The 22,217-nt window shown below is 38.9% G+C and overlaps 1 protein-coding gene across 3 annotated transcripts in view; it reads right to left on the minus strand.

Moving 5' to 3' along the window:
- Positions 1–7,473: 7,473 nt before the first annotated feature.
- Positions 7,474–22,217, minus strand: part of FAM172A (family with sequence similarity 172 member A) — a 480,941-nt gene continuing 466,197 nt past the window's right edge. For all 3 annotated transcript variants that reach the window (XM_025388508.1, XM_025388509.1, XM_025388510.1), the window contains one exon: positions 7,474–10,476. In XM_025388508.1, coding sequence (XP_025244293.1) covers positions 10,334–10,476 — 143 coding nt within the window. In that variant the 3' untranslated portion in view covers positions 7,474–10,333. The remainder of the gene's footprint in view (positions 10,477–22,217) is intronic.

A 22,217-nucleotide genomic window follows, 5' to 3' on the forward strand; every position in this document is an offset into this window, starting at 1 on the left:
ATAAAGGAAATCCCTCGTGAAAGAAAGCGATTCCCAAAACCCAGACTGAGAGAGTAAACCTTAGGCACTCAGGAGTTCAATAAGGGCTTTCCATTCCACCCCAAATCTCCACAACTCCCGTAGCCCTACAGAGGAAAACCTCATGTCCTTCTCTGCACCTGATTCCCTTTGCTTGCTCCCGAACTCCGGAAGGCTAGAACGAATTTATCCAAAGATGGAAGGAAACTCAGCTCATGGAAGCTCCCCAAAAGGGTTCTGGCCAAAGATATGTAAACATTATGTAGATATTTCAGTTGCAGGTTTAGATAGTGGGAGATGGATCCTAGTCTAGAATATTCGAGTCTTCAAGTCACTATTATTCAACAGGTCTTTGCTACGCTGCACACTTCAGATGCCAAACTGCGTTAGCTAACGTGAGTTTTTCCCCGTTTTCGTGGGAGGGTCGTGTTGCTAGTTTAGTTTCCGGCATGGCTGAGTTTCTCTAGTAGCATGGATTTATCTTAGCATTTGGGCAAAATGACTCTTGAGATGGAAAAAATGACGAAACTACGGGGGAAAAAATATTTGAGGAGAACTCAGCAGTTACTTTGCAGAATACGAAAAGACAAAAAGTTTGTGCAAGTAGTGCTGTGAGAAAGCAGTGTGTTGATGATGGCTGTTCCGAGAAAACAAACTAAATTGTTAACCCATCAAGGAGTTAATAAAATATTTGTATGTCTTATGGGACATAAAAATAAAGTGTTTTGAAGCTAAATTTTTGCCTTAGTTTACTGAAAATTTTCCTTGCAATATTATGGCAAATAGATAATAATTTATCCTGAAATGTATTGTAGTTCATGTTACTATACAGAAGCAGTTTTCAAATAAATTTATTGAGGGCATTTTATAGGTAATAAACCCGTTAACTTAAGATATTAGGGTTCTCTCCCTTTTCACTTATTCCTGACTCTTTCCAGCATAGTTTGGATCAAGTTGGTTTGAAGTTATTTCAGTACAATTGATATTTAATAGAAATTTGGTTTTGGCCGTTTCACCTACTCTAAACCTAGTATTTTCGTCCCCAACATCAGTTCAAAAGAGTGGGTGACCAGAATGGGGTCCTGGTGCGAGGGAAGAGATTTCACTCAAAACCCAGCAAGTGAGGAGAGTTTCAATATAGCAAGGTGCAATTTGAAATTTACAAAAAAGTAGTCTTGTCTTAGGAGTGGCAACTTAAGTGTTGCTAGGGAGACCACGCAATGAAAAAGATACCACACGAAACTGATCTTCCTTTATTGTACTTTGCTTAACGCGACAGCAAAAAAGAGAGCCAAACAGGGAGATGTGCCGAAAAGCACAGCTTGGACTTAAGGGCTGCAAGTAGGAGAAGAGGTGATGGGTACCGAGCCAGACGTGTCCCCTTTTTGGTGCTGTCAAGTAAGTTGCCGTCAGGCTCTTTAGCGCGGCGGGCCGGGCGCCCGCAGCGGAGCCGCCTCTCTCCGGGAGGTAATTAACCAGTGCCTGGGCGCACCCGAGCCAGTCAGACAGCTCCAACCACTGGCAGAGTCGTGGGACCAAGGGCTGGCCGGGTATGGACTTAGATCTTCTGGAATGCAGATCTCTCGAGATTGAGATCCAGAGCCCGGGAAGAATGTGCTTGCAGTACAGACCTCTTAAAGTACAGTCAAGTACAGCTCCTGCCAGCTATGGGTGGTGGCGAAAAGTTGGCCACAGAAAAGTCGGGGGTAAGGGGGACGGGGAGCCCTGCCATAGAAGTGACAAGAGTGGCGCTGCTTTCAGCTTAGACTAGATGCAAATTCAAGGAGATTCGCAGGCAAATGTTGTGTAAACTCTGGGCGCTCTAACTCCGGCTTGGAGCAAGCAAGACTCTTCACCCACAAACTGCATATTCTTTAAAGTCACTGTCGCTTTAGGCTCAGATCTTAAGATTTCGGGATCCAGTTTTCTGTGGCGGGGGAGTGGTCGGAGAGAGGAATCAGGAGAGGGCCACAACTTTGGGGTTCTGGCCAAGGAAGGGGAGAGGGAAGGGGGCGGGGGGGGGGGGCTGGGCGCTGTCCATGGTGCTGGGGAGAGCACGGCTTCATTTCGCTTTGCTGTCCCCAAACCGAGCTCAAGTGTATAAAAGGGAAAGGTACACCAACAACTCGTGCGGCTAGATTTTTTTTTTCTCCCTGCGAATGTAGAAAATACAAATGTGGCTGTACAATTTAAATTGTACTTTATGGGGCTTCTATTCCTTATTTCAGTCATTACTGCTTAGACAGCAGTGTTAACTGGTAGCTTCTTCTTTAAAGTGTTCCATTTTTCAAAGTAGTGTAATCAGCAATTCTTGGTGTACAAAGTAAAGAGTAAGGAGGAAAGAAAAAGGATGATTTGAGACTTGATTTGAAACTCTAAACATATGCAGGGGCAATTAGCTATTTCCAGATTTGATGGAAAATAAAAGCACAGCATAACTTAACCTGCTAGATAACATGAGTTTACTGAGACAGTATTAAATATATATAGATTCAACTTCACTTAAATAATTCTCTAAACTCCATACCTGCCAAATGCTATAGTTATATTTTTGTCAGCAAGAATAAAAGGAGCAATTTGCTATTGTAGTGTGTGTGTGTATAAATTAGAAATGGTTAAGGTTTCATTCTGAGTTATAAAATGGTACTCTAATAATTGCACTTTTTAAAAAAACAAATTTTATTTTTAAAAATACAGGTGATCAGAAATAAAGGAGTGTACAGTTTAAAATTATTTCAAGATTAGCCTAAATAGACAAATAACCTAGGAACTGAATCACACTCTTGTTACACACACGTACAGACATACCGCGTGCCAAAATTTCAGGTAGACTATTAAACTATGTTTGGTTCAACCAGAAATGTGAAAAACAGGAAAGCAATTGAACTTGTTTTAATCAAGAAAATCTTACTTAGCCTCCGCAACTGGAATCCATGTGACAATGAAGAAGGAAAGGGACGTGAATTCAAACAGCTGACACAATAATCAGCAGCAACTGACAGCATCTTGTCTGATATTTGATATCAAGCACTAGATCAATATTTGTGAGATCAATGCAATTTTAATGGTTTTTTTCAAACCTGTATGAAAGCCAAATTGTGACACTCTGTGATAGGGTTATATTTAGAGGTGGTTACTCCAGAGGATGATATTAAGTAATTTACTGATGCAAAGCAAAAGCAAAAATGGGGAGTGGGGAGGGGAGGAACCAACAAAACCACCACAACAAACCATCAATATTTCTTCAGTTGATAAATCCTGATTATCCAAGTACGTAGAGAAGGTGTGAACATTTATTGGAAAAAAGCCATTTATTTAATTATGGATAAAAAAATAAAATAAACCTTTGAAAAATTATTTGGAGGTACATGAAGATGAACTGGATCAGAGGCACCTTTTTCAGACACAATGGGATTTGGTGGCATGTGAACAAAAATAAATGAAAAGGATAAAAAGAGAAAACCTAGGCCTTATTGCTACAGGGTCAATCCCCTCATGTGTGGAATTCAGTGGGAAATAACAAATTTTTCTGCATCTTTGGCAGAGTGGAAAACTGAGAGCCCTATCTGACACTCTAAGCAATGTTCCCACAGAGGTCAAATAAAGAGAAAATAATAAACAGGTCTAAATATTGTGTATTATTTTCCTTAGAAGGATTTATATCATGCAAAAAATAAAATGTATTTAATTTAACTCAGAGACACATAGTTCCTAACCCTAACCTTATATTTTGACTTATTTGCTTACAAATTCCATTTTGATAAAAATGCTAAATTTGGCTTTATTTGTTTTTACAGATTCAATTTTGAGGAATTTTCACCTAGAGAAATCCAAGATCTTCAGTCAAAACAGCAATTTCTGGGGAGGTAGATGATGGGGGGAGGGGTAGCAGAGGGGTTATAACTTGCTGAACATTTCAGTAAGAACAGTAATCAACATGAGATGTGGTGGTCCTGAGTAGTGTTCCATGGCAAGCAGAGGTTTGCATTTTTTAGGTTCAAGAGCAGGTAAATGTCTTTCGTTTGGAATTCAACCGTAGTTAAAAAATTGGGAGATCTGGTTTCTTTTTCACTTGAAAGAATAAGAACATTTTAGGAAATTTCTGATGCCTGACCTAAAGTCCTCTCATCTTTCTTTAGATAGAGAATAAAATACTTCAAAACTATGCAATTCTTTAAGGGAAAAATTTTTCCCTTAAATGTTTCTTTTTTCCTGATGTTTTTGTTGATGACAGTAAACTGCCTGATAAGAAACTGACAGATCACTTCAAATAAAAGGCACTGTATTACATGCTCTGAAATGAAATTCATATCTAAGGCCTTTTGCAGAATTAAATCATGCACCTAGTATACTCCTTAATAATCTAGGTAAAGATATATTTTCCAGGATTTTAATAACTCCATAAAAAGTCTCTCTCTGCATGTGTCTTTATCCCTTATAGTATTTCAAATTTGGCAGACTGCCTACAAAGTAAAGATACCAACAGTTTAAATAAAATTTTTGTTTAATGAAATAAAGCCAAACTCACACACAAATGCACATTACATACAGATAATTTACAGGTTCAATGAACTTGAAGCATTGAAATATTTATTCCAATGCCTTGCAGATTTGAAGATGAAAAATTTATTTAACAGAAGTGTACAAACATTCATGGTAACCAACATATACAGAACATCTACTATATTATAGGCATTGAAAACACATAGACATATTGTATATGTTGTCTGTGTATTTCAGGTGAAACGGACAGGAATGGGCACATGTATTTCATGGATGAATACGTGTGTATGAGACATATATATATATATTTTCAATTAGGTAGCTCTTTCTTTTTTTAAATCTTGAGTTATTCTAAAGAAGAAAATAAACTTTATACTCACTTGTAGTTAATCGAGCTTCATTTTGGCTAATCATAATTTGACCAGTGATTTTTTTCCTCAGAGCATGAAGGACAGTGCTTAGAATTTAAAAGTTTAGTGCACCCAAAATGCTGCTCTTCTTAAGCCACTTTGAAGTAATGCTAGTGAGTCTACGATCCAGATCTACATGTTAATCTCTAGTTTTGCCTTCAAACAGAATTCAGTTACAAAGACCTTGGAAAGATTTTGAATCTATTCAGGAGAGAAAAACCTTTAATTTTCTGAGGAGTAAAAACTCCCCAAGAAACTTCATATAGCTTCTTAGATTTTGCTTAGCATACGTGATAAAACATTGATTGTTGCAGTTTGGTGACCCATGAAATTTGGGGGTTAGTTTTCTCTTCAGACCAGAGCATATAATTATGCAAATAAAGAGCTGTCACTGATCTAGTGAAATACTCACAAACACATGCACTCTGAAATTGGACAGAAAAGTGAAAATGGTTGGTGATGTGAGGGTGCCATGGTTTGTTTTCCTGCCAAGTTTCTATCCAAATTCATTATTCAAATTGTAAACTTTAAAAAGAGACATAGCATTCTTGGGGTGTTGGTTGTCTTTTCATTTCAGATTCTTTGTATTGGTATTGCAGGCTGACCACAAAGTACACTTCAACATTATTTTACCTGTGACAGTTCTCCATATTACCCGAGGTAATAGCCAAGGAAGAGAAAGATGAATGATCTAAAAGGAAAGATGCAGGACTTCTCTAGATTTCTTTCTAGAAACATGTTTCATGTCTGTTTCAAACAGAACTCAACTCCAACAATACAAAGGATATAGTGAAAGGTTTTTCACAAATCTCAAGGCGAAGGACTGGGAAAAATTGCTTAGAAGGCCTCAGGGACTAAGTCAAACTTCCACTGTCAAGCTTTTTATATTCCAGGGGAAAATACTGGTCACTGGGTGGTATCCACTTCATGGTCAAACTTTCAGGATGACTTTCTCCTATCTAGCAATTAAAGCCAACTATTTAACATTTCGTGATTTTAACCTTTGCAGTTCATTTTACAGTTATTACTTCTCTAAAACCTTTGTGCTGGGAATTAACAAAGTTCTTCAATCTAATCATGCTCTTTGGAATCAAGGTCTCCCAATTCTAAAGTTACCATTGCACAGGCTGTTGCATAATTTTAGATGTCATGGAGAGTCCCACTGATGAAATCTGAGAAGGCTCATGTCAGACCACTGACTGCTAAAGACATCACTACATGAAAGATCAGTGGTGTGAAACTTTAAAAACATCGATCCAAATGAATCAATTAAATCAACATTCATCCCTCCTAAGTGTGTGGTTTAAAACTATCATTGTTGCTTTTTTTTTTTTTTTTTTTAAAAAAAAAACCTTACATAGATTTTGAGATAAATGCTGGAATGCTTTGATGGCTACTTCTATTCTCGAATCTCCGTTAATCGACTTTGTGCTATTTCCCTCTTTTCAACATCTTCCACTTGGTGTACATTCTTTACTTAGTACAGTGCATGACAGTTGCAATGCTTTAAATCTAAAACCGCCTAACAAAGCTGATGCTTTAGGTAGGGTAGCTTTAAGCTCTGTGAAGCGTTGATTAAAAACCCTTTCCCAGACTCAAACTGATCTTTTTGGAGATTAATAGAATATTAGATAAAAGGAAGACGAACAATTCAAGAGACTCCCACTCAGTCATTCTATACAAGGAAGGAAGGAAAGTATTCAATTTTTGAAAGGGAGTACCTCCTGGAGTCTTTTATTTTATATTATTACAGCCACTAATAAGTAATAATAAAATAACCACTACCATCATCCCCCTTTTTGCCACCCATATTTCAAAGATGAGAGTGTCTCACATTTATTTAAAGACTTTTTTTCTCCACAGAGGCATGTGGAAAGTTTTTGAGAAATTTTTACACTTTCTGTAGTAGTACTCTTTCTTAAACGAATTAGGATTACAGACACCAACAGGAACCTGTCAGTTTACAGTAAAAAATATGATTATAACAAGAGACACACATGTGTTTGGATTGGAACCGCAGATAATCCAGGGAAACAAACAAAATCTAACTTATTAGCATGGATAATATAGTTAACATATCTCTAAAAGGGGCTAAAGGTTTTAAGAAAGCTGTAAAAGAAATGTAAGTTATTTTCAGATCGAACACAGTACATCAAGAACCTATATACACAAACTTGGAGGCAACTTAATCTCACCAGACTCCTCTTGGAAAACACATTTATTTATGGCATATTCAAGTTTATTTTATAAACAACAGTTTAATGATAGGTCGTTCAGATTTCCTTGCTAAGGAGATATTTTAGATATTAAAAACAACTGTCTTATAAATGTTAGCTTTGTAAAAGGTGCAAGCCAAATAGTGACTCAACTGAAGTTAGAATATTACCTCACAGCAATACTAACAGAAATAAAAAGTAGCCATAAGGTTTAAAATATTGATGGATGCTGTCTCATCCTTCCTTTTATGTTTTTGCTTTAAAAAATCTCTATGCAATTGGTGAATAAGCAAGAATTCTTCTGAGCAAGAATAATAACACCGCTGTTGTTGGGAAAATTGTTTTTATTTTAAAATGGAAATGGAAATATACAGGAAAAGCTTGTGCTTTCCTTTTTATTCTTTGAATAAACAATAATAATGCAATCAAGGTCAAAGCAAAAGGCAGAAAAGAACAGTTATTACAAGTACATGGTCTTCTTTTCAAATATCCATGAAAATGTTTAACGACTGGATGGCTAGGTACCTACAGAAAGCTCTAAAGCAATAATCTGACCTTTAAGTTTCGACAGGACTATTTTGAATCTTAGATTTATCAGTCACTCCTTTCCCATTCTACTTGTTCTAAGAATTAAGTATATAATTAAAATAAAAAGTCCACATCCTGACTTTAAATCTCCACTCTCCTAAAAACCTGTTTGAGGAAACAAAAATGGGGAAGAAGAAGATCAGAGCAAAGATATTGTTAACACTGGCGGCACTCATGCAGGTGGGCTACTACCAACTGCTGGTTGTCACTCCAGGAAAATCGAGGTGAACATTATTACATTTATATCAACAAACCCATAATCAACAGGTTAAAAATCCTGCATTACAAAGGATATGATCACTTATCAGTTGGTGGTCTGGAAGTTTGCCTAGCTCCCTCTGGGCTGCTACAGCTCAGATTCACAAGTAGAAATTACATTTACACAACTTAAGTTTGCAAATAGCTCTCTATAGATAGTTAAACAAGGCCTAACCATCCACTAGTTTTAAAGTATTAGAGGCAATTAAATAGTGATTTATTCTAGTTATAAGTAAAGGTTTAAAAAGAGGAGAGATGATTTAAGAGAAGGATAAGGAGTGATGTGGTTTATAAACTGAGCATATTTATTTTGCTCTGATTCAGGTGCAGAAGCTTCACAAATTTAGCATTGCAGAAGTGTTGGTTTTTTATAAATGCTATAAAATTGTTTCCTGTCAACATTTTCATATACTGAAAACACGACACAATTTATAATACCTTGAAAAATATATTCAATTCACATCTATTCTTGAATCTCTCACTGGAAGATACCATTATTTTACAGAGTTCACCAGTACTTCTAAAGTAGTAAAGATTGGATAAAAAGGGTCAATATCACAGACAAATGTGCTTGATGTTGTTGGGGTTTACTCATTTTAAGCCATCCAGTAGCTGAATAAAATGCCATTTTGATTTTTCCTCCCATATAGTTGATTTTGCTTAAGTAACACCAAAATATATGCATACCTGACCACTGAAGAAAGATCACTTTAATTTGTCATCATTAAAACTATAGAACTAATGAATGTACTTGTATGTCAAACACAGCAATGAGATATTAACAGCTTTAAAACTTGTTGAAATCGGTTCATAATATAAAAACATTTAAGCACGAAGTGGTTGATTTTAAGTTACTTTTCTGAGGCATTAGACAGTTCTAAGTCATTTTGGGTACATTTTCTCATGTCCTGAAATAAGGCAGGCATATTAATTGTTGTATACACTTTAAAAAAGGATGAAAACTATTAAATTCATGTTCTCATCTATTAGAAACAATCTTTACTAGGTAATTAAACTTGTCAAGTAATTAAAAAATAATATGAAAATTTAAGATTTTAATCTAAAAGTCAGCAAAACCTTAATATCTCCTGTATTTCACAGTGTTGGCCACATCTTAGCTGGATTAAAATACTTAATTGTTCAAACTGTAGGGCTAAACCCTACAGAGGAAGCAGAGTGCTAAAAATTATACCACTGGACTGAGAGAAGAAATTCTTTCACACCAAGTCCTTCTCTTACTGTTAAAGCAGAAAACTAAAAGGATAATTTTAGCCCCACTTAGCCTTTCAGAAGAAAAAGGCTGCAGAGCACATAGGTTTAGTTTCCTGATGACAATAAAAAAATTCTCTCCCTAGAAGTGCCTAACTCCAAGAAAGCTCAGAATAGATCATTCTGGAAAGGGTTAACAACAACAATCTTTCTCCACAGAGAGATTTAAAAAGCAAAACTTAAGTGTGTTATATCTAAATTACAATGCCACTCAGTACACATTATATATTTAAAAAGTAAAGTCAATTCTAGTGATAACAGTTGGAAATTTCACTGAAAATGGGACCTTTTACACCTACACTTAAAAGAGCTGCCCATCATTGTTTTGGTTTTAACAGTCTCTTCTGAAATCAGAGACTTGTGTAAACTCTCACAAACAGCTGGCAAAAAGATTTTCAGCAGTAATGCGGATTCAGTACTTTATAGATTTTTATGCAAAGTTTTCCTTTTTTTTTTTTTTTCTGGTCCCGAAATGAAAACAGGGACAGAACAATTTGCACTCCCCAAACTACATGGTACTGTTCTGAATTTGAAATTGGCTTGGAACATGTGTGTGGAACTTCCTAAAAAAAAAAAAAAAAAGAGGTGGGTAATAAGATGTCCTCAGGGAAAAACCTAGTTAAAATGGAAATTTGAAGTCGGGAATAAAAGTTTGTTCCAGTTGAGAGCGGGGAAAGATGGACATGATTAAGGAGGTGGAAGCAGCAGCGGCTGCGCTGCAGCGGGCGCTAGGACCATGCCGACGCCGCCCGCCCTGCAGCGCCCGCGCGGGCTCGGTCAGGGCAATTAGAGCCGCGACAGCCACGCCAGGCAGGGCGCTGTCAGCCTTAATCTGAGCGCTGACGGGCAGCGCTCAGCCCGCAGGAAGCACGACCAGTGAACCCATATTGCTTTGACAGTTGCACTCATCTAGAAATAATGCAAAACGCTATTTAGATGTACATATCACGACCCTGTGCTCTGGGAAGAAAACAATCTAATGAGGGGCTGGGAGTCTGCTCGACGACACAAGCAGTGAGGAGGGTGCGGGTGCGTGCGCCAGGGCGGCCTCCCCAGTCGCGCTCGCTCCTCTTACAGCTCTTCGTGCTTGATGCGGTGCGAGCGGCGTGTCACAGCCGGCTTCAGGGAGCTGATCTTGGCTTCTGAGGCTTCGGTAAAGAATTTGAAAATAGACGGGAAGCTCTTCCAGGAAGTTAGCTCGTGACGGTCGGTGCCTGCAAAGAACCACACATTCGGTTACCAGGTGGCCCCGCGGTGCCGGGCGCGGTGAGGGCGGCGAGGGCCAGGCCTAGCTCGGGCTCGCTACCACCCCGCCCAGTCCCTCCCGCCCACCCCAGCCGCCCGCGCCCCGCCTCTCAGTCTGGGCCCCGCCTCTCAGCCAGGGCCCCGCCCCCTCGGGGGCGCGCGCCGCCGCCTCTCAGGGCACACCTGGGGCTGCAGGGTCACTTGTCCCCCCGGCTCAGAGGAACTCAGACTTAGCTATCTGCGGCATCGGGGCGTCTCCGGCCTAAGTCTCCATCCCTCTCCTGACGCGGGGACGCGGCCCGCATCTGTCCCGGGGTCGCTCGAGGCGCGGCTGGACGCCCGAGGCCTCCGCCTCTCCGAGCCAATGGAAGCGTTGGGCGGGAAGGGCCACTCCCTCTCCCTCCAGGAAACCACCCACCTCCCCGAGACTCGGCGCGCGCGGGGATTGGTTTTCCCTGCGCGCGGGATCGGCTGCCATCCACCCCACAGCGCCTGTTTTCTTGCCTCCCAAGGGGGTTGGGGGCGGGGTGGGGAAGGATTTTTCTTGCCTCTCCCGGAAGCTGTGCTGTTAGACACGATTACCTCAGCTAGGTCACTGGGACCAAATCATACGGGACGCTTAATGAAGGGCCACATTCAAAAGGGATTATGCCTTGAAGTGTCCTGGCGGGCGACATTTTTACAGATTTTAAGGGGCAAATTTAGAACAGCTGAAAAAAAAGGTTTCAAAGCAGTGACTACTAAAAGAGCATCTAGGCCTCCCATTTTGTCAGGAGGAATTCAACTTAGAAAATGCAGGTTAGTTGTCAATTTATGGGGTTATTTTATTTTACTACAGCTTCTCTCTGTGGTTTCGATGTAAAACTAATGTACAGCATGTTTTCAAATAAAATCGAACTTCAGTTTAACACAGGCAGCAGATAACACGGATGCAGGCATAAGAACAGATGAGGAAATACATTTATCTATTTTTGACTCCCTGTGATGGCTTATGTAGCATTTTACGAGTGGCTTCATAAATGAGCACTTTTTAAAATTAAAAATTAATTACAAAGACTTCCACAGAGGAATAGCTTTTAAACAGTTGAAATCTCTTCCTAGATCACGCAATTATGCAGAGAGATACCGCTTGGAAGTCTCCGGATTCAGGGCCTCAGTCTGATACTTTAACATTGTTAATGATAATTCTTTAGTCTGTAATAGTAGGTCATTGCTATGGTTACTCTACAATGGTGCAACACTTTGCTTTCCCCTTCAGCTATTCGCTGAGACCTGGTAACCACATTTGTTGCCTAGCAACAGTTTTGTGACAGTATCACAATCTAGGAGTTACAACAATAAGGATGCAATGGCTGCTGTCGGCCAGAGAGCAGAAAGCTACAGTCTGTTCCTGACTTAGCTGTGGGAGCTGGCCCTACTAGAGAACCCCTCTCTCTCTATCAGTGCCCTCCCAAGGATTCTCTCTCTCCTCCTTTCCTCTGCAGATGGGCCTCATGAACCTGAATTTGAAACTAAGACCCAGTATTAAAGTCATATCCGCCAAAGCTACTGTATTCAGACTAAAAATGAGGTCATTTCTGTATTTGCTTACTCATTTTGGGCAAAATTCATTGTTACTCAATAGGAAGGTGGGATTGTCTCTATAGTGTTTGCAACCCTAGTTTCACTTCAGTAATAACTACACAGTTGCACTTATAATGGTAAGACATTTTACAATCAATTGTAATTCCTTTTGAAAGACCATTCTCAGATGCATACTACATGGCAACACCCACCCCCAAATACAATAAGCCAAAAAAAAAAAAAAAAAAAAAAGGTGTTAATTGTCTCTTTTCCTTCCCATTTCCCAAGCTTCCAGCCACATTTGGCATTTTCTCCATAGTGATCACACTTACACCTACTAGTGTTACTAAGGCTAGGATCAATTTGTAAGCTTTCTCAGGGAATTCCCCTCATAATTCCTCCCACCCCTTGAAACCAATTCAATCTATGAATCTAGAGGGACCTAAGGAGTCAACGGTCTGAAGCAATTTTAACTCCTTTATTTCTTCTTTACTAGTGACAATCCTTCTGAAGGATGAACAGATTTCCCTGGTGATAAAATCACTACAAAAGCTTTTTAGTTTTAGCTTTTGATGACTCTCTGCTTGATTAGTCCTGGACTGAAAAGACCAGAGTCCCTGAGATAACTGAATACTTGTACTGGCTCTCAACATTTACTCTTGTAATTTAAAAGTATAAATAATAAGAATGTGTGCTTCTATCAGAGGAAGGGAAATTGCTAGGAGTAAAGGTAATAATGTAGGTTAGCAACTGAATTACAGAGAATGGGGTGGAAGGGAGAGAATTCTCCCTAAACTAAGGAATGATAACATGAATATGTAATATAAAAATGTGTTTTCTAGGAACACTTTTACACTGTTGGTGGGATTGTAAACTAGTTCAACCATTATGGAAAACAGTATGGAGATTCCTCAAGGATCTAGAACTAGAAGTACCATTTGACCCAGCCATCCCATTACTGGGTATATACCCAAAGGATTATAAATCATGCTGCTATAAAGACACATGCACACGTATGTTTATTGCGGCACTATTCACAATAGCAAAGACTTGGAATCAACCCAAATGTCCATCAGTGACAGACTGGATTAGGAAAATGTGGCACATATACACCATGGAATACTATGCAGCCATCAAAAAGGATGAGTTTGTGTCCTTTGTAGGGACATGGATGCAGCTGGAAACCATCATTCTCAGCAAACTATCACAAGAACAGAAAACCAAACACCGCATGCTCTCACTCATAGGTGGGAACTGAACAATGAGATCACTTGGACTCAGGAAGGGGAACATCACACACCGGGGCCTATTATGGGGAGCGGGTAGGGGGGAGGGATTGCATTGGGAGTTATACCTGATGTAAATGACGAGTTGATGGGTGCTGACGAGTTGATGGGTACAGCACACCAACATGGCACAAGTATACATATGTAACAAACCTGCACGTTATGCACATGTACCCTAGAACTTAAAGTATAATAATAATAAAAAAAAGAATGTATTGAAGGAAATCTTAAAATAGTAAAAAAAAAAATAATAATAAAATAAAAATAAAAATATGTTTTCTAAATTTTTGGAAGTAGATTTTTAATGATACTTAAAATATCATTTGGAGGTTGAATAATTGCATGTCTATCTGGGACTGCATATATACATTTCAAGAATATGTTTGGAGACCATTTTCAAAAATTTAGTTCTGAAGTTCAGTGAAAATATTTACAGGTGAATATGAAACTCTATCCATGACAGTGTTCAATGAATGGAAACTTTTGAGAGCAGGTTTCTAGTACTTAAAAAATACATCACTTTAGGGGACATTAAGTGGGGTGTCTTTTATTCCATCAGTACAGAAACACTAGACCATTACATTATTTGTTCATAAAAGGATATAAAAGGTGGAAGTTTAGGTCAATCAAAAAAGCAGTCATTTATTAATAAAATGCAATGATGTAGAAGTCACAGGGAGACTAGTTTATTTAGCACTAGCCTTGTTATTTGAAGGAGATAAACATGGTTTTATGGTCAAGGTCTAGTCTTTTCACTACCACCACTTTATTCTTATCAAGTCTCCAGTTTTCAAACCCATATTTTCCTAATTTAGACAGGTTCACAAAATATAAGGAGTAAAAGGTTTTTCCACATTAAATATCTGCCAACTTCTCAAGGAATGATTTTGTTATCATTTTGTAGTGGCAGGCTTGGTCTAACTGGATAATTCACCTATGGAGTGAATTCAGTTTCCTAGTCTATAATATCAATTCAGTATAAAAGTAAAATGTAAAGGATCACAGCGCTTCATTACAAAAAAATACCTTTGCTCAGTTTCAATCAGTGGTTCTTAATGGAGATGACAATGGCCTCTGGAGGCATTTTGGAAATTTGCAGGGATATTTTTGGTGGTCAAGACGATTGGAAGGTGTGATTGGCATTTATTGGGAGAAGGTCAGGGATAGTGGATATCCTGTAATTTGCAAGGCAGTATAGAATTGTTCTGCATCCCACATGATTTTCAAATGTTCAGCAGCTATTCATGTAGTTGAAAACCTGTTTATAATTATATGGATTAGAATTTAAATATGTTTTACAGATAATCTTAAAATACTTTTTGCATGATTTTAATATATACTGAATTTTCCAAGAATACCACTACCATGTAAATTGAAAGGGTTGTGCATTTTGTTTTTCAGAGTCTTGCCAAGAGTGGTTTACCCTATGAAAAAAATATCATAACTGATGGCACCATGCCCATGGTACTGGAGTTGCCAATAAGCATACCTGTATCAGCCTGCACTTCAGCTGTCAAATTCATGATGATTCCATGCATAGGACCAAGTATCTGACTACTTTATTATGTCTTCTCATATAGATTTGCCTGAGCACTTTAAATATTGAAATCCATATTATTTTTATTATGAATTACATTTATTCCTTCTATATGTTAACTAGAGCATTACAAAGATTTAATAATCTTATAAGTAGGTAGATTATATTATCTATTGAATTTATTTCAGGACAGTAAAAGCACTGCATAATATTTCTTATAATAGGAGGTAATCAAAGGTCAGCTTAAATAAAAATGAATGGTTAATTCTTTCTTACTATATTAGAGATTAATTCTTCCAATAATCTGAACCCTACTCTAGCTATCTCTTTTATCCTTGTACAGAGCAGAAAATACCTATTTTTCATTTTTCTTATATTTCTTCCACAAATGCCATTTGTCAATGATGTTATTCATTGTGAAATGACTAAAAGGCCAGGGATCTTCCAATGAAAATACTACCCTGAATATCCTTGACTTATCACTTGTTTTAAAAAATGAACTGTAGCAAATTTTAAAGGAGTAAAAATAGAAAGTGGTGAAAAGGATTAGAAACTTTAAGAATCAAGAACGAGACTAGAAATCATATGAGAAAGATCAAATTGCTAAAACGTGTCATTGGTTTTCCCAAAAGACTACATATTTAAGAAAAAGTGCCTTGTAATAGAACTGACAAAGAGGGAGGCTATATTCGTGTAATAGCATTTAGAAAAAATGGTTAAAAACAACACTGAGAGTGGAATAGCAAAGAATAGGACAAGAGAGATGAAAACATTACTGTATCTTCTGTCTTATCTATTCCTCTTACTTTTGCCTGTGAATGACTCTGATTCAGTGTTTCTTATACATCAACCCTGCCCACACTCCTCTTTACTTGATCTTAGTGTTTACAAGTATTTTTGTGGGGGCAGGGGCAAAAAGTATATCAAAATATGCTACTGAGTTGGCAGCCAAAATCCTGATGTTTACTTTAGCAGATGTATATTATTTGAAGCTGTATGTCATTTTATGCAGTAGATGTGTTAAAGTTACATGGGAATATAAGGCCTGTTAATGAAGTCTATTTTTAAATGAAGACATGGATTATTTACCTTTTCAATGAATCCCTTAATAAAGTGAATACTTTTCTGGTAAAGCAAATAATCATTCTTCAAATGATATCACACACACACACATGCACACACACATACTAATCAGATTTGCCAGAGATAAGGTTTACTGGTAAACAGTAAACAGACTGAAGAACAATCTGAGTGTAGAGTAACTTATCACCAAAAAGATAATTTAGAAGAATTTCTTCATCTGCCATTCACTCTTATAATTATTGTTACTCACTTTATCTTACATGGATAGACCAAAACGTCATGGAATACAGGCATACCTTGAAGATATTGTGGGTTTGGTTACAGACCACCCCAACAGAGTGAACAGTGTAATTAGGTGAATCACACATTTTTTGGTTTCACAGTGGATATAAAAGTTATGCTTACACTATGCTTCAGTCTACTAAGTGTGCAAAAGCATTATGTCTAAAAAGACATTGTATGTACCTTAATTAAAACATGCTTAATTGCTAAAAATGCTAATAATCATCTGAGTTTTTAGCAAGTTGCAATTATTTTTGTGGTGGAGGGTCTTGCCTCCATGTTGATGGCTGCTGACTGATCAGAGTGGTGATTGCTAAAGATCAAGGTGGTTGTGGTAATTTCTTAAAATAAGATAATTACGTAGTTTGCTGCATTGATTGACCCTTCCTTTCCTGAAAGATTTCTCTGTAGCATGTAATGTTGTTTGACAGCATTTTACCCACAGTAGAACTTTCAAAATTGGAGTCAATCCTTTCAAACCTTGCCACTGTTTTATCAACTAAGTTTATGCAATATTCAAAATTCTTTGTTGTCATTTCAACAATGTTTACAGCACCTTCACCAGGAGTACATTCCATCTCAAGAAACCACATTCTTTGCTCGTCCATAAGAAATAACTCCTCATCTCTTAATGTTTGATCATGAGATTGCAGCAATTCAGCCACATCTTCAGACTCCACTTCTAATTCTGGTTCTTTTGCTATTTCTGCCACATCTGCAGTTTACTTCGTTTACTGAATCTTGAATCCCTCAAAGAGGTTCATCCATGAATGCTGGAATCAACTTCTTCCAAACTTTTGTTCTTATTGATATTCTCACCTCCTCCCATGAATCACAAACGTTCTTAATGGAAGCTAGAACAGTGAATCTTTTCCAGAAAGCTCTCAATTGATCAGAGGAATCACTATCTCTGGCAGCTATAGCCTCACAAAATGTTTTTTTTTTTTTTTTTGAGACGGAGTCTCGCTGTGTCACCTATTGCTGGAGTGCAGTGGCGCAAATTCGGCTCGCTGCAACGTCCACCTTCCAGGTTCAAGCCATTCTCCTGCCTCAGCCTCCGGAGTAGCTGGGATTATAGGCACGTACCACCATGCCCAGCTAATTTTTGTGTTTTTAGAGACAGGGTTTCACCATGTTGGTCAGACTGGTCTTGAACTCCTGACCTTGTGCTCTGCCCACCTTGGTTTCCCAAAGTGCTGGGATTATAGGCATAAGCCACCACGCACGGCCACAAAATGTATTTCTTAAATAATGAGACTTGAAAGTTGAAACTACTCCTTGGTCCATAGGCTGCAGAATGAATGTTGTGTTAGCAGGAATGAAAACAACATGAATTTTCTTGTACATCTCCATCAGAACTCTTGGGTAACCAAGTGTACTGTCAAGGAGTGATATGGAAGGATTCTTTTTTTTCTGAGCAGTAGGTTTCAACAGTGGGCTTACAATATTCATTAACCTATGCTGTAAACAAATGTGCTGTCATCCAGACTCTGTTGTTCCACTTACAGAGGGCAGGCATAGTAGATGTAGCATATTTTTTTTTTTTTTTTTGAGACGGAGCCTTGCTCTGTCGCCCAGGCTGGAGTGCAATGGTACAGTCTTGGCTCACTGCAACCTCCACCTCCTGAATTCAAGTGATTCTCCTGCCTCAGCCTCCCGAGCAGCTGGGACTACAGGCACGTGCCACCACGCCTGGCTAATTTTTGTATTTTTAGTAGAGACAGGGTTTCACCATGTTGACCAAGATGGTCTCGATCTCTTGACTTCATGATCTGCCCACCTTGGCCTCCCAAAGTGCTGGGATTACAGATGTGAGCCACAGCACCCGGCCATTGTAGCATAATTTTTAAGGCCCTAGGATTTTTAAAGTGGTAAATCAGTATTGGCTTCAACTTAAAGTCATCAGCTTCATTAGCCCCTAACAAGAGAGTTACCCTCTCTTTGTCCTTTGAAGCTTTGAAGCCAGGCATTGACTTATCCTCTCTAGCTGTGAGAGTCCTAGATGGCATCTTCTTCCAATAGATGACTGTTTCATCTACATTGAAAATCTGTTGTTTAGTGCAGCCACCTTCATCAATGGTCTTAGCTAGATCTTCTGGATAACTTGCTATAGCTTATACAGCAGTACTTGCTGCTTCACCTTGCGCTTTTATGTTCTGGAGATGGCTTCTTTCCTTAAATCTCATGAACCAACCTCTTCTAGCTTTCAACTTTTCTTCTGCAGTTTCCTCATCTCTCTCAGCCTTCACAGAATTAAAGAAAGTTAGGGTCTTGCTCTGGATTAAGCTTTGGCCTAATGGAATGTTATGGCTTGTTTGATCTATCCAGACTACTCAAACTTTCTGCAGATCAGCAATAAGATTATTTTGCTTTCTTATCATTCATGTGTTCACTGGAGTAGCACTTTTAATTTCCTTCAAAAACTTTTTCATTGTATTCACAACTTGGCCAACTGTTTTGCAAGAGGCCTAGCTTTCAGCCTGTCTTGGCTTCTGACACGCCTTCTTCACTAAGCTTAATCATTTTGATCTTTAGATGGGAAGTACAGAGATGTGAGACTCTTCCTTTCACCTGAACACTTAGAGGCCATTGTAGGGTTATTAATTGGCCTAATTTCAATATTGTGTCTCATGGAATAGGGAGGCCTGAGGAGAGGGTAAGAGACAGCGGAGTGGCCAGTCCAGGAGTAGTCAGAGTATACACTACAATTATCAATTAACTTTGCCCTCTACTATGGGCATGATTCTTAGTGCCCCCAAATAGTTATAATATTAACATCAAAGATCACATAATCATATCAGATATAAAAATAAAGAAAAGGTCTGAATAGTGCTAGAATTCAAAAAAATGTGACATAGAGACACAAAGTGAGCACATGCTGATTTTTTTTTTTGAAAGGGCGGTAACAGGCTTGCTTGACACAGGATTGCTGTAAATCTTCAATTTGTAAAAAAATGCAGTATCTGCAGGGTGATAAAGTGAAGCTCCATAAAAGAAGGTATGCCTGTAATTTTAACAATCTACACATAATTTACATCCTAGGGTCTGGCTTAGAATAGGGAATATCAATTGTTCACCTTTGAATATGAAAGATCATTTTTTGTGTCTTTGTTCCAGGGAGAAAAAACACAAACATGTGCCCTTACCCTCTCACCCTGCCCCCCACAAAAGAATACATTTTTAAAGAAAAAGGTAATGAATAAACTTTGTAAATTACCATGATAAGGAGGCAGGAAACTAGAAAGATATGAAACACATTAATATTAACAGGATAATATGTCTATGATATTTTCAAAATGACAAGGCTTGATTTTAAAAATTGATCTTTAACAAAAGAAAGAAGTATGGGCAATTAGGAAGTAATGAAGACCCTGTCAATATAGCTATGTTGATAATAACAGGTAAGGGAATTCTTGAGAAAATCTAATATATAAAAATCAGGAGGTCTGTAATATGCGTTATTGAGTCCCATTGGGATTAACTAATGAACTTACGAGCTTACCAGCAGTTATTTTTAGAAAGCTATAAAGAATCAGAGAAATATCAGAGCGCTGAAAAATAATGTGCCTTCTAAAAAGAAATAAAATGTAACTACTAAAATTCATTTAAAAATGAATTCTAGAGCTTCTAAGAACAATATCCTTTTTGAAAAAATGAAATACACAGTTACTAATATTTGCACAGAGAAGGGCTTCTAATGGAAATCCTCCCAGTTAGAAGGTACAAGTATGAGCCTACCACACAGGGAATAGTGAATGGGGCGTGGTGGGGTGTGTACCAAGATTGTGTAAGGAAAATGCCAAGTGCAGCTCAGAAAACATGTTATAATGCCTTGTTGAATTACCTGCGTAAGATACAAGCAAGTCTCTTTCCATTGCTAATACAGTTGCAAGCCCTTTAAAGTTGAGACTGTGTTGAGACTGTAAAGGCAAGAAATCAAGTTTGACCAGAGATAATAGACAGGCTAAAAGAAAGACACATAATCAGCAGTGGAGACTTTTCGGTCATTTGCGGCTTCTGGCACAACCTATCCTTTCCTCTAGCTCCTTTTCTGCCAAGTTCTTCTCATCTGGTGAAGCGTGGGGGTGGTACTAGAGGGCATGGTGGGGGCACAGTGGAACTTGGGGCAGTTTAAGACTCAGGGAAGCCGGGTGCGGGGCCTGTAATCTCAGCACTTGGAGAGGCTGAGGTGGGGCGAATATCCTGAACTCAGGAGTTGGAGGCCAGACTGGGCAACATAACAAAATGCCGTCTCTAACAAAAATACAAAAAAATTAGCCAGGCGCGGTGGCATGCACCTGTAGTCCCAGCTACTTGGAGGCTGAGGTGGGAGAATCGTTTGAGCCCAGGAAATAACTTTGGGAAGTAAACTTATTCCTTTTTTTCCCCTTTAAGACAGGATCTTGCTTTGTCACCCAGGTTGGAGTGCAATGGTATGATCTTAGCTCACTGCAGCCTCGACCTTCGAGGTCCAAGCAATCCTCCTGCCTCAGCCTCCCAAGCAGTTGGGACTACAGGTGTGCACCACCATGCCTGGCTAATTTTTGTATTTTTAGTAGAGACAGGGTTTCTCCATGTTGGCCAGGCTGGTCTGAACTCCTGAGCTGAGGTGATCCACCCACCTCAACCTCCCAAAGCACTGGGATTATAGGCATGAGCCACCATGCCAGGCCGTAAATTTCTTCTTGAGGTGCAGTAGACAGCCTGCCTTGCTGTGGGTCTCTGACTTTGAACCTTGGCTGGCTTCTCTAATCAACTTTCTCCTAGACAATAAAAAATGGATGCATTTTTGTTACTTCGATTGCCTATCAAATCTAGACAGCTGTTATAGAAATGTTTTATTTGGTTTTTACTCTCGTCTTATCTCACATACTCCTCTCACAGTTGCCACAAGGTCTTGCCTCCAGGGTTACATTGTTTCCCATAAAACTTCAGCTCAAGCATGGGCAAAAGCTTCCCTTTCCAGTTTCCCTTTGTCATTTTCAAAAGTAACTTTACTAAAGGATTGTAAGTTAGCATAGAAGTAAACAAGGGAATGCAAAGAATCACAAAGTAGTTAGTTACTTCCCTAATGACAAGTTTCTAATAGTCCCAACACACTTAGCAAAGAGCTTTACTGGGCCCCAAGTTCCTTCACTGTAAAATAACACTGTTGAAAAGGGCTGGTACAACTTTACAGATATCTTGTCAGGCTTTTCCTCCCAGCTTCCCCTCTCTGCTTAGCTGGGTACCAATTGCTGCCAGCTTGAGAGACAAGACGGGGGCGGGGGGGGGGGGGGGGGGAGGGGGGAGGGGAGAGAGAGAGAGAGAGACAGAGAGAGAGAGAGAGAGAGAGAGAGAGAGAGACAGAGAGAGAGAAGTTAGCACAGGGAAGAATAAGACAGAATGAATTGCAAAATGCTCTCATTTCAAAGCAAAACAAAACAAATGTGAATTTACTAGTTCAAATATCCAAATCTTCTGTGGCCCTCCTCCTTTCTCAATTGTGAATTCTATTATAAAGGATATATTGTGTGGAGAGAGATTTTTCTCAGAATTCCTGTGACTGACTAATTTGTACATGCATTCAGTGTATGCCAGGCACTGCTTCTTGGTGCTGGGGGTGCAGTGGTGAGCAGGGAATATAAGGGCTCTGCACACTTGATAGTGGAACATGACAACAAGTAAAAAGTAAACCAATGAACATGCAAACTTCAGAGTTACAAGTACTAAGAAGAAAACCCAATAGGGGATGTGAAGAGAATGAAGGGGAGGATGAGGTGGGAAGGAGAAAGAAGGCCATCGGTTTCAACTGGGTGAAGAACACTTTTGACCTAAGACCTGAATGGCAACAAGGAGCCAGGTGAAAGTCTGTGGTCAGACTGCTTTAAGCAGAGTTGTGGAAGAACAAGTGCAGGGGCTCTAAGGAGGAAAGAAGTTGTCATTGTTGAGGAACTCCAAAGGTTAGTGTGACTTGGAA

Source organism: Theropithecus gelada, chromosome 6 (genome assembly GCF_003255815.1).
Source record: "Theropithecus gelada isolate Dixy chromosome 6, Tgel_1.0, whole genome shotgun sequence".
NCBI classification, from domain to species: Eukaryota; Metazoa; Chordata; class Mammalia; order Primates; family Cercopithecidae; genus Theropithecus; species Theropithecus gelada.